General features: G+C 41.9%; 1 protein-coding gene across 1 annotated transcript in view; it reads right to left on the bottom strand.

The window, feature by feature from the left end:
• Window positions 1–5,410: 5,410 nt before the first annotated feature.
• LOC121512307 (desmoglein-2-like) overlaps window positions 5,411–13,080 on the bottom strand; it is a 29,289-nt gene continuing 21,619 nt past the window's right edge. Inside the window, exons 12-14 of the mRNA XM_041791511.1 lie at window positions 8,416–8,543; window positions 7,962–8,249; window positions 5,411–6,953 (exon numbers count right to left, since the gene is read on the bottom strand). Of these exons, the coding sequence (XP_041647445.1) occupies window positions 5,931–6,953; window positions 7,962–8,249; window positions 8,416–8,543 (1,439 nt within the window). The 3' untranslated portion in view covers window positions 5,411–5,930. The remainder of the gene's footprint in view (window positions 6,954–7,961; window positions 8,250–8,415; window positions 8,544–13,080) is intronic.

Raw genomic sequence — 13,080 nt, forward strand, 5'->3', positions numbered from 1 at the left:
CGTCACGACTCAGCCATGCCTGAAAGTACTTCCCCTCCTCACTGATTGGTCCTGTCACTTTCTAACCGGGCCCAGATGGTTCAGACAGGAGCTTTGCAAGATGGATTCACCTGTGAGAAACACGGAAATGGGCGTATCCATCTGCTTTGCAAGGTTAATAAATGCCTGTTCCTCACAAATGTAAATGGACTTGATAGCACTTTTCTAGCCATCTGACTACTCAAAGTGCCTTTACACCGCAGGTCACACCTACCTATTTACACCCTTTCATTCATCCACTCCACATTCATACACTGATGGCAGTGGAGAATTACACACCACAGCAAATTAAAATTAAGTGTCTTGTCCAAGAACACGTCAACATATGATTGCAGGAGCTCAGGATCGAACCCACAACCCTCTGATTGTATGACGACCCACACTCTACTACTGTCTAGGGGTCAGGGTCGACTGGAGCTGAGCTGTCATTGGGTGAGAGGCTGGGTACACCTTAGGCTGGTCACCAATTACAGGACTGACATGTCAAATCCCATCAAACCCTGACCACTAGGGATTTGAGCCAGAGATCTGCTTACTTGTTGTATTCTAAATTAAGTACAAGAAATTAGGAAACTTCAGAACTGTTTTTTTTTTTCTCAGAATGAATTTCAAGTGTACAGTAAAAATGTCTTTTTATAACGTGGAAGAACTGCTTTACCTACCAAGAACATTGCTTTGCATTTGCTTATTTTTTAATGTATAGTGTGAGTTGAGAGCTGGTATTGTCTGTTCATGTTTGTTTTTCTTTAGTCATTAATCATGTTGATGTCTTAAACTAGGCCTGTTGTAACACCTGCATGAAAGCATTTTTTGGCTCCCAATCTTATCAGGATGCTTCATGTGAAAATAATAAAGGCAGGTGTGTCTGTGTTTTGATGAGCTGTTTCTGTGTGGCATTTTCACCAGGCCGTTTTCTCCACATTCCTCCCTCCCCCTTTCACTGTGCTCAGCCTAAGCCCCTCCCTCTTTCCAGTTTTCACCTGAATGAAACATGAGCTCTGTGGAATCGGAAACCCGTGGCACTGTAAATGAGAGCTCAGGTCAGACTAACAAAGACTGCAAAGTTCAGGAAAATCAGGCAGCTTTTTAAAGCATTTTCATCAGTGCTGGCCTACTTAGCACAAACGCTAATCACAACTTAACTAGCTGAGTAAGTAGTAAAAGAAGAAGAAGTAAAAGAAGAATGATGCATTCACTAAAATGAGACACATTTTGCTGTCAGATTCAGATATAAAACTTATTTCTCCTTAGCTGCCATCTGCTGACTTGGTAGGACATTTCTGACATTGTGGCTCGCTCTCAGTGCCACAGGCAGTTTACGTACACTCTGACTTCATGTCACATGTGAGGGTTTCGAAGCGTCAAATCTCAGGGTGTAGTCTTTAGTTTGTGTTTGACAATTATATGAAAGTGTGACACAGACTTTTGGAATGCTCTGTTCCAACAGACAGCGTCAGGGCTTATGCCAAGAAAGTTACTGGCCATGGTGGCATCATGATAGCAAGTTTAGTGCCGGGCTCCAGCTGCCAAAGCTTTGTGATCAGCAGTGGTATAGAAATATTGATAGATTTTGTTGTTCTGTCTGACAATCTTCCCACCAGGTGTTGTCGTCTGCAGTATTGTTTCCATGGTGGTATGTTAATTGCCCTTCATTCTGCTGTCAGTGTTGTTGACACTCATGGTTATTTTGTGGAAAAAATTCATTACTAGTTCCATCTATCATCTAACTTGTTGGGGGTTACAGGTTCTTGGGCCAATCAATGAAGAGTCATTAGTTAACCTGACGAACATGTCTTTGGGTCAGCATTTGCCAGACTTTGCCCGGTTTCACAGGCAGATATCCAGAAGATAAAAATATTAATGGACAAAATTTTGGGATATTTGTGTTTGGTACATTGTTTAATTGTTGTAACAGTGCTTCTTGTTGATAAGTCTTCTACTGTTGGAAAGTCTGTTTATTTCCCTTTTAGATGGTGCCAAATCTTCTCTGGCTAACAGCTTATTCTGCTGTTGCTACTGACTCTTGTTTTGAGCTTCTGCTACCCCAGGTGTTGACAATCAGGTGCATGATTTGCAGCAACAAAGTGGTAGGCTACGTAAAATGACAGAGCGGCGTCAGCAGGTGCATAGTGTGCAGAGGTGGCCAACTCTCTGCAGAGTCTATCACTGCATACCTCCAAACTTCCTGTGGCCTTCAGATTAGATCAAGAACAGTGCGTAGAGAGCTTCATGGAACGGGTTTCCATGGCCGAGGAGCTGCATCCAAGCCATACATCACCAAGTGCAATGCAAAGCATCAGATGCAGTGGTGTAAAGCACACCACCACTGGACTCTAGAGCTGTGGAGACGCATTCTCAGGAGTGACGACTCATGCTTCTCCATCTGGCAATCTGATGGACGAGTCTGAGTTTGGCGATTGCCAGGAGAACGGTATTTGTCTGACTGCATTGTGCCGAGTGTAAAGTTGGGTGGAGGGGGGATTATGGTGTAGGGGTGTTTTTCAGGAGCTGGGCTTGGCCCCTTAGTTCCAGTGAAAGGACCTCTAAATGCTTCAGCATACCAAGAGATTTTGATTTTGGAAGACTCCATGCTCCCAACTTTGAGGGAGCAGTTTGGGGATGGCCACTTCCTGTTCCAACATGACTGTGCACGAGTGCACAAAGCAAGGTCCATAAAGACATGGATGAGAGATGAACTTGACTGGCCTGCACAGAGTCCTGACATCAACCTGATAGAACACCTTTGGGATGAATTAGAGCGGAGACTGAGAGCCAGGCCCTCTGGTCCAACATCAGTGTGTGACCCCGCAAACACGCTTCTGAAAGAAGTCAAAAATTCCCATAAACACACTCCTAAACCTTGTGGAAAGCCTTCCCAGAAGAGTTGAAGCTGTTATAGCTGCAAAGGGTGGACCAACACCATATTAAACCCTATGGATTAAGAATGGGATGTCACTTAAGTTCATATGCGCATCAAGGCAAGTGAGTGAATACTTTTGGCAATATAGTGTGATGGCGCCCTACACCATCACACTGCCTCCACTAAAAGATGTCACTCTATCGTTGCAGTGATCAGCATAGGGTTCTCCATGTCTTCTCCACACTTTGACCATAATCCCACTGCTGTTTGTAGAATCTGGACCCACTGCTGCAAATGAGGTACCTGATTGTCAACACCTGGGGTAGCAGAAGCTTAAAACGAGAGTCAGCAGCAACAGCAGAATAAGCTGTTTGGCAGAGAAGATTTGGCACGATCAAAAAGGGAAATAAACAGCCTTTCCAATAATATCAGATTTATTGCCGAGAAGAAAATTAAAATCTAATTGGAATTCAAATTTAAAAGGTTGTCTCTTATATTTGATGTTCTCGCCATATTTTGATCTCTTGATTATTCTCTTAGCCTGACTAAAGGCGACTCACTATGACAGGCTTGTCTCTTCAGTTGTGTGAGTTCAACGTAAAATAGACGTGATTTATGCTACCATCTTTGTAACCATGGTAGGCTCTGCAACCAATAGCATTCATACTGCCAGACTAGAGGTCAGGTTGTCTCAGGTGAATCAGAGCAGTTGCACAACTTTCTCGTAGAGACTTCTATACATGTGTCAGGCTCGGGCACTGTTATACAGGTGTGGTGGGTAAAAACAAGCTTAGGGACATTATTGAAGGCTGATGACTTTCTATAATAAATATACTATCAGCAAACCAATCATCTACAATTTACTATAGACACTGACAAGCATGAGAAAGATGAACTAACCTATTGTAAGGCCAAATGTCAGGGCAAGTTTTTCTGGCACTGTAAAGGCTTGCATAATCCTTGTGGCCTGCCAGCACTTTCTCAGGGTTTTTATTTAGTATTTTTTTAGTCTGATCTGTGGATAACGCATCATAAAGCACTCACCGAGTCACAGGTGTGGCTCTCAGGCTCCACCAAGAAAACTACAGAGATAAGATTGGCATAGGCGTGGTTGGTAATAGTTCTTGGAATAACTTTGTAATGAAGATAATAACCAGAGTAGCTTCACATCGAAAAACTTTTTTTTTTTTTCACAAGAAAACTGTTCTGTTTTACTTCTTTATATATAATCATGAGCACAGGTGTAGAAAGTAGGACTGTTTCTTACACTTGTAACCTGGAACAGACTGGACAGACCAGATACCAGAAGTCGTGACTATTAAACAAACATGACGTGCAGGTTGTGTACACATTGCTTTTATTGTGCTCACTCTTTTAGGTCTTGGTGAAAGGGGATTTTCATTACAGTCTCCTCCTAGACTGAATATTGGAGTCCACTGTGAACCAGCTCTCCACACAGGCGTGTGGTTTTTCATATGAAGACTCACAAATGCAGAGAAGCAACCCAACGTTTGACTCACTAAGTTAGTTTTGATGTTAATACAAAGTCATTTCAATACCTCACGCCATCCTCAGTTGTTTTATCCTTTTCTGTCCCCTGCTGGTGGAGGAGTGCACTAGCAAAGGATGGGTGCTGGTGTCTTTAGTTGAATCTCAAGGCCCAGGTACAGGAACGCCCAGCCTGCAAGATCATGTCATATTTTTATCATAACTGGCCCAGTACTGCAGATTTCCTGTATAAAAATGTGATCCTAACCTTAAAGATTTAGATTAGCATTGAGTAATGAACATCTGAAAAAGTGAAGAATAAAAATAATAAGAAAAAAGTTAGGAATATTGGAAAATAAATTGTCTTTTCATTTCAAACTTAAATCTCACAATTACAAGTTAAACTTTATTAATTACCTTTTAGATTCATAATTTTAACTTTCAAGTATTTTTTTTACCTTTAAAACTCATGATTTTGAATTTTATCTCATGTTTTTTTACCCTTTAAACCCACTGATTTATAATTTTCTCATATTTTGCATTTCAAATGAATAAATTATTTGTACTGCTAAAGCCTCTGCTTTTAAGAGTAGTCATAGATTAACATTATTTTTTTTTTTTACTTTGATTAGTGCAAATTAAGTCAACTGGCAAGAAAGTTTCAGTAACAGCATATGGGTTGAAAAGGCCTGGACAAAAAGAAATGCCATGGAGCTTGACCTTGAAAGCAGAGTGACACACATGCCAACTTTAGTCGAGCTTGACTATATATAAACTTAGCTCAAAAAGTAAGGAAATTTGTGCTTGGTAGTGTCCAATTTGTGTTTGGACACTAAAATGTCTTTCATTATGGAGCTAGTCTCGCAACTGAAGGGCTTTTATTTCTATGGTAGTTGTGGTTTCCAGTCAGACTGTAGGGTTCTAGTGCACAAAAAAAGGCTAAAAGTGATGAACATAACTGTTTTAGATACCCATATGGAACCAGTGTTGTGCATTCACACCTAATGGTTTAAACTTTATTTATTCATGCAAAACACATTATTATATAACAGAAAATAGTAGTCAAAATAACAAGTGCCAGCAAAATAACATCTGCACTGTTGATGTGCTTTCTTTGTATACATTCAGTGTCACCACAGACAGAGGTTAACAAAATCATCCGAAAGCATCCGTTAAAAAAATTTAAACATGTTACAGCATAAGGCTGTTTTTCAGTGCTTCATGACAGGAATGTAAAATGCAGAAGGAGCAGAGTGAAGTCAGATAGTTCACTGGAACACTTAACGACAGGCAGCTTACATTTATATTGTATAGTTATAATTTTCCTGGTGCCATTTTCCCTCTCGAGATTTGAGTATTGAGATGAACGTTACAGTTGAAAGGGAGCCAAAGGAGTCTATTTTTTGAAAATACCTATGAATGTGGAACCAGCCCTGCACCTCTACACACAGATTTGCATGTCCCATAAGCATCCCATCACCCACCGGGCCACTCAAGACAACTGCCGTCTTAGATCACTTAAAAAGTCATTTCGGTGTCTCAATCAGAGGATTTCTCTCGTCTCCTGCACCACCACCTTGCGATAGGAGGGGGGTCGGCTCAAACTGATGGTAGCTGGACTGCTCTGAGAGGCAACAGATGTGCTTCTGCTGATTCTTTCAGTGTCAGTGACACTAATTTTTGGGGACAAACCTCCTGCCTCCTGGATCAGCTGCCCTTCGCTACTAGTAGCCCCTCCAACCACAATGACTCTCTGGGACCCTGACAGTGTACCTGCCGGTAAAGTTCCCCCCTGCACAAGGCTGGCCTTGCTTCCCTTGATCACTTTCAGAGAACCTGTAGGTCCTTTGCCCTCCACAACCATCATGGTCTGGGTGCCAGAGGGAACACCACCCCCCTGTAACAGCACCACTCCAGGGCCCTGGGCTTGTGCAGTGGACATCACTGTCTGGCCCTGGACAACCATGCCTTGGGCTGGCATGGTCTGGGTGCCATTAACCAGGACCATGCCTTGCAGGTTGGTGGCTGGTGCCTCAGTCAGCAGCACAGTATTCTGAACCTGTGGCTGGACGACGTAGTGCATGGGCTGCAGGACAGGGGTGGTGGTGTAGTAGACAGGCTGTTGCTGCTGTAGCAGGAGTGTCTGGCCTTGATTTGCCTCCTTCACTGTCGTTATTCCTTCTCTCACTGTGCTTTCCTTCACTGTTGTGATCGCTTCATTCACTGTGCTCTCCTTCACTGTCTCCCTGACCACAGTGCGGTCTGCGTTGGGGATAGTTGGCAGCAGCTGGGGTAGAGGGGGCAGTGTCTGGGTAGTCACTAAACTTGATAGTGAAGTCTGAGTAGGAGAGACCACTTGTTTGACTTCAGTTTGGATCATCTTGCCACTGCAAATCCTAGCCAGGGTCTTGAACTTTGGCTCAAGGTCATCAAGAAATCGCAGGTCTTTGTCAGACCCCAGGTTGCTGAGACTAGCCACTGAGCCAGCAGGGGAGCCCTGGCCCTCGTAGTCAAAAACCAAAAAGCCATCCTTAACTCCAAGGTTCTCATTTCCACTGGCCAGCTTCTGTTGGAAGAGGAAAATCAAAGTTAAAGGTAACAGTTAAAATAAATTGATAATTGAAACAATGTCTCAGGAGGAGAGCCTGAAGCAAACTACTGTCCTATGTGATTGAACTAAGTAAACATGTTTTTTGTTGAACTGTTATTGCAATAGCTAAACATTTGTGACCGAAGCCAGATAAAGTTCCTGCAAGTCGGCATTCCGGTGGTTGAGAAAAATGAATACAAAGTCGTTTTCTTCAAAATGATAATTTTTCGTTTTTTCTCATTTTATGCAAGACCGACATTTAAACTACTCATTCGATGAAAAAAGTAACACAAATGCCCTCTTTTTCGTAGTTTCTGGGGGGAGATTGAGGGGAGGGGAAAGCAAAACTGCTGGGTGATAATTGGCCACTCAGCCTGCCATTGTCCCCAGTTTCGTCCATTGAGATGGATAATAACAAACACCGCATGGCTCAAACTCCAACCCCCGTCAGGCACGTAACTACAGCTGTTTCTAGTTATCACCTTTATCAACAAAACTCAAGATGCACCCTGCAGCGAAGGAAAGTAGAAGAGACGATGAAAAAGCAGCAAGAGTTATCAACAGACTTGGGAAAACTTCAGGATCACTCAACAGTTAAAGTTTGATGAGGGCGGATTTCCCATGGGAATATTTTGATGAGCATCACCAGTCGATTCAGAAGCTTGGTTTGGGTGGACTTTATGTAAATGTGGCTCTATTGTTCATGACCATTACCTGGCCTGCCTGAAGGTAGGAGAAGTCTGGAAACTTTGAGCCTGGTTTTCTCTGAACAAACAGGAACTAGAAGTTAACATTCAAATGAGCATATCTTTGTGAAATATCCTCAGATTAAGGTGTGTGATACACAAGTAGAAAGCTTGGAATCTAAGCTTTCATAATGTGTAAAAAACTCAAAAATAACCTCGGATGACTTGCAGGAGTTTTTATCAGCTTTGGTCACATTTGTACATTACAGAGAGTAAAAATATGCAAATGACTCCTCACCTGAGAATAGTAGTCTGCAAGGATGCGGCCTGACAGCGCCATGCCATCAAAAAGTCCTCCACGTACTCTTACTTCTCTGCCATCGATTTCAGACCTAAAGCCATCTACAAAGTGCCCATCTATCACGTCCTGTGCCGCTCCTATGTTATATCTTCCCTCATAGTCAGCCTTAATCACATCAATTTCATATGGGCGGAAACCCAAGCCTGGATCTGGGACCGGTACTAGCTTGATGCCGGGTGTTGGATCTGGCTTCACTGGTGTTGGGATGTTAATAATTGGCACCTCCTATCAAAGGTCATTGATATATTAGAAAAAATCAGCAGTTCTTCTGCTGGCTAGCACTTTTAAATGGCATCACTTCAAAAAAAATACATCAAAATTGATGTAAATATTTAAAGCCTAGCATGTACAGCAGCAGTAAAGTTCATGGGTTTAAATATGTAAGCATTACCGTGTTATCTCCCTGGCCCTCAGTGTGGTCGTTGATGAGTTGTTGCTTGGTTTCAAAAGGCATTTGTACAAAGTCTGGTTTACCAGCAGCTGCTCCACATTGGCACAGGAGCAGCAGTAGAGGAATCACTGTAAAAACAACAACAAAATTTTTTTTTTAGTATCTATAGGTCATGAGCAGAAAGTAACTCATTACATTGACTCAAATTACTGTTATTGAGTAGTGCTTTTGGGTACTTGTAGTTTTGAGCACATTTTGAGAAAAAAGTCTCTGCTTTTTTTTTAGCATGAGGAGACCCACCTTACCACAGATTCTCAAGAGTAACTGCTGCTCTGTCATATTGTAAAACATTAAACATATTCAAGATTGGGGCCGCACAGTGGCACAGGGGTTAGCGCTGTTGCCTCACAGCAAGAAGGTTCCTGGTTCTCTCTCGTCAGTGGATTCTCTCTGGGTACTCTGGCTTTCTCCCACCATCAAAAACATGCTCATTAGTTTAAGTGTTGACTCTAAATTGTCTAAGTTGAATGTGAGTGTGCCTGGTTGTCTGTCTTTAGATGCTAGCCCTGTGGTTGATTGGCGACCAGTTCAGGGTGTAGCCTGTCCAGTGACAGTTGGGATAGGCTCAAGCCCCCCCAACGACCCCCACTGGAATAAGCAGTATAGAAAGTAGTGGAGCAGATTAAGTGAAATAATCGTTCAAATGGTGATACAAGCATGAAATTTGGTACATGTACTCTTCAAGGTCTACTCTTTTCAAAAATAACGCTGGCCATGCAAAAATTCAAGATGGTGACCATTTTCCAATATGGCCGACACATCACACTGAGCCCCATTGTAATGGGTTAAAAAATTAAATAAAAAAATAAAAAAAACACAATTATTGTCCAAGTCTAGGATTTTGGACTCTAAAATGGCAAGTGAAAGTTCTTTTGTCCATGGCAGTTGCATATTAGACTTTAACCAAGATGGCATCCAGGATGGCTGCCACAAAAGACAAATTTCGCCATATCTCAGCTACTAATAGAGATAGACAAATGATTTTTTGTGTCTAATCCTACTTTTTTGGGTCAGAGAATCTAATGGACTCGTTCTAATAACCATAAAGGCTACCTGGACTGCTGCATCAAAATGGCTTTAAGGATGTCTGCCATGAAACATATATATTCATTTAAAAACTTTGCCGGGCGTGCTGGTAGTCGAGTGGTTAAGGTGCGCATCATGTACGCAGTCAGTCCAGGTTGGAATTCAGCCTGAGGTCCTTTGCCTCATGCCTCTTCCCCAGTCTTGCCCTGTTTCTGAGTCTATCCACTGTCCTCCTCTATCCTAATAGAGGCACGAAAAGGCCCAAAAACAAATCTTAAAAAAAAAAAAAAACGTATTTTGTTTGATCCTGCCTTCCAAAGTTCATCCAACAAAGAAACAATACACAGATCTATGCATATCCTGGCTTAAAACCCATATTTTCAAAAATAACAGCCGCAGACTTTTATTTTGAAGAGCTTGACGGAAGTATTGTGTTTAGCATTGAATTAGCTTAGCTTTGGCTGCTGTACTGGAAAATACGGCTAGTTTACAGCGACTTTTCTGACCTCATTTAACATGGCAGCCTGGATCTTTGACTTACTGTGGACTTAGAAAAGAAAGTCATAAGTTAAAATAGACTTTTAAACAGTTGTTTAAGCCACTGTAAGAGGAAGAGCTGCAGCGCTGGGCTCTGGGACCAACCAAAGCAGCACTTAGCTTGTGTTACAGCCTCAGGCAGGCTGACAGACAGCACACTGACTTTGTTGTGGTACAGCTGTCAGACTTTGAGAGGAAACAACCCGTTTTTGCCTGCTTACTGTGTCTAGTTACAGCGGCAAGAGTCCTTGACATTCAGTTAGTTTCCTGGCTACACATCATGCTAGAGCTAAACGTGCTATTGACTAGACTCAGCCTGAGCTGTGTGTCACAACTCACTCTCTCCGCCAGCTGTGGGACAGTATTAATACCGGTTTACTGCCCACTCTACGTAGCACCATTTTTTTTTTTTTTTTCAGCTCCTCCTGCTCTGTGGTCTCTGTGCTTGACACCATTGTCACACTGAGGCAGATACGATGATGTCATCAACAAGCATTATCGGGATTGGTCGGTGGAGTCCAAATCTCTACCGTAGGCCAAATTTATATGTACCTCATATACCGCGCACCCCTAGCTGACACTAAACCCCATGCTGAGTTACACAGCAGCGATGTCACCAGTGTGCCCTGGTTGTGTGCTGACATTCACTCTATTGCAATTGTAAGCTCTCATCATTGCCTCAGTTCTGTACAAATGTGAAAGTGGCTCCATTGGATTCTACGACCCAAGAAATGTATGTGCACACCAAAAAACCATGTGTATATATTAAGTAGCTGCCTAGGTATGAATACTTTAAATTAATGGCAGGATGCCATTTTTGTAATCAAATTTTATGTTATGACTATAATTAAAACAAAACTCATGAAGCTGGTTATCAAGAAACATTTTTATCTTTAAAAAAATCATTAGGCAACAATTTAAAAAATGAAATACGATACAACACGACGAATCTGAGAGCATGATTTCATGGTGATAGCAACAGCTAACAGCTAACATTAACAAACAAGCCTGTAGAAGCTACCACTGGTTTCTACTTCGTTTCATTTGTTCTGACCTGATGTCTTGCTGTCGTTAACAATGATGGCTTATGTAATATGATTTAAAAAAAAAAAAGACAACAACACACTGTGGCCTGTCACATCATGCCCTCCCCACAATACAGTCCATAAGTCCTTAGGGCTGGACTTGAGGATTGGCGAGTCTCCCATAGTCTCCCTCCACAAACACCTTGTCATTACGTGTTGAAATAAAAGCTGCTATAGCGTGAAATATAAAAGACTGGAGTACATTTACTCTATATTAGTTTATTACCCTTTTCTTTAAAAAAATCCTGACAGCATTTTAATTTAGTGCAGCAAATGGGGAAAATCCTCATCTTCAGCTTGCACAAAGATACTTAAAATGCTACCTGTTTTTTAATAGCTCAATTCTTTCAGGGTTTTTAATTTAACTCTATACGAGTTCAGTCAACACTGTTAATTTTGCTGTGTATTTTACTTTATTATAAAGTTGTGACTTTACCTGAACAACCTGGTTGGAGATCTATTCGCTTGTTGCTCTTGCCAATAAGTAAAGATCATATTTTACGGTACAACTCCACTGTAGCTACTCAGTGCTTGCAGTTAACCTCAAATAAAATACTTTTAACTTCTACTTTACTACATTTCTAAACAATTCCTTCTCTTGGCTTAGTGGTACATGACTGAGAAAGAGGTCATATACATATTTGCCTATTTTAATTCAAGGAGGGCATTTTACAAGCCAACTGTCAGTGCAATGTGTGTGAGATAAGATAACAGAAAACATTTAATTTCTTTAGCCCTAACCTGCAATTTCCACATGGGACAGCGCACTGAGGCGCCGCAGGTTTGGTTCGACCAGGGGGTGAGTGACCTTGCCCACTGGAAGCGGGCCCTGATCAGCGTGCAGAGATTATGGGAGAAGCGCGAGTTCACACCGAAATAGTATGTCAACGGCGGCCTATTTAACCTTTAGGGTTAATTTTTCATCTTTTCAGGTATAAATCCATGATATTTTGCTTCTGCCACTGGGTGAGTACATTAGGAAGATAAAAGGTTAATATTTGCTTAAAGGATTTGTGGTTTTACGTCAAATTTTTTGGCTAAATGTCCTCAAAAGTTAACTTTTCCTCGTCAATGGTGCTGTTGTAGCTCTGTGACCCTTTCAGTGACCCTTGTGCCTGCCATTTTTGGAGTTTTCTGATCGACGAGTATTGACGCAGTTTGGCAGCGGCCAGCGCTGAAAATAGACCTGCAGCATATCTCGAACGCAGCGGGGTGAAGTGAAGTGGCGCTCCAGGCACGCACCGCTGCCGATCTGGAGCGCCGGCTGTGGAAATGCTCTGATAGACTAGACAGGGAGTGATGTGCTCTGCAGTACAATTCGCCAGTGGATCGCTGTATGTGGAAATTGGAGGTAAGGAGTAGAAATGTTTATTCAGACTTAAAGTTGAGTATGTTAAAAGATACTTGTGACTTTTTTCATCTACTCTTCACTGACCATTCTGCCTGATCTGGGGTTGGGTACATTTTGAATTTGCCTCATAGGATTAAGATTAATAAGGTTATTATGTTTTGATCATATTTACAGTATGTCATGTATTTGTCCTACATATACTGTTTATAGACTAGACTCATCTTGTACATACAGGTGCATGACAAAAACATGTAAAAGTTCACTTTAGTTTTACTTTAAAATGTTAACCCTTTATAAATTCTAGATTCATCTCAAACAAAGTTAATTAATCCAGGCCTTTGTTAAAATCTTGATGATTACAGCTCACAAAATCAGATACAGTGCCGGTTCTGGGCATAGGCGATATAGGCGTTTGCCTAGGGTGCCATGCTGAAGGGGGCGCTGTCATGAGCCCTGAACATTCTGAGTAGGTCCACCAATGTAACAGATCATCAACTGCTGCACTCCTGTAATCTCTGCGCCCATTGTTTGTGAGGTCAAAGGTCAGATTTGCAAAGATTTCCTGAGCTTTCATTCACTCACTCTGCACACACAACCACAGTCATG

This window comes from Cheilinus undulatus, linkage group 7, assembly GCF_018320785.1.
Source record: "Cheilinus undulatus linkage group 7, ASM1832078v1, whole genome shotgun sequence".
Taxonomy (NCBI): Eukaryota; Metazoa; Chordata; class Actinopteri; order Labriformes; family Labridae; genus Cheilinus; species Cheilinus undulatus.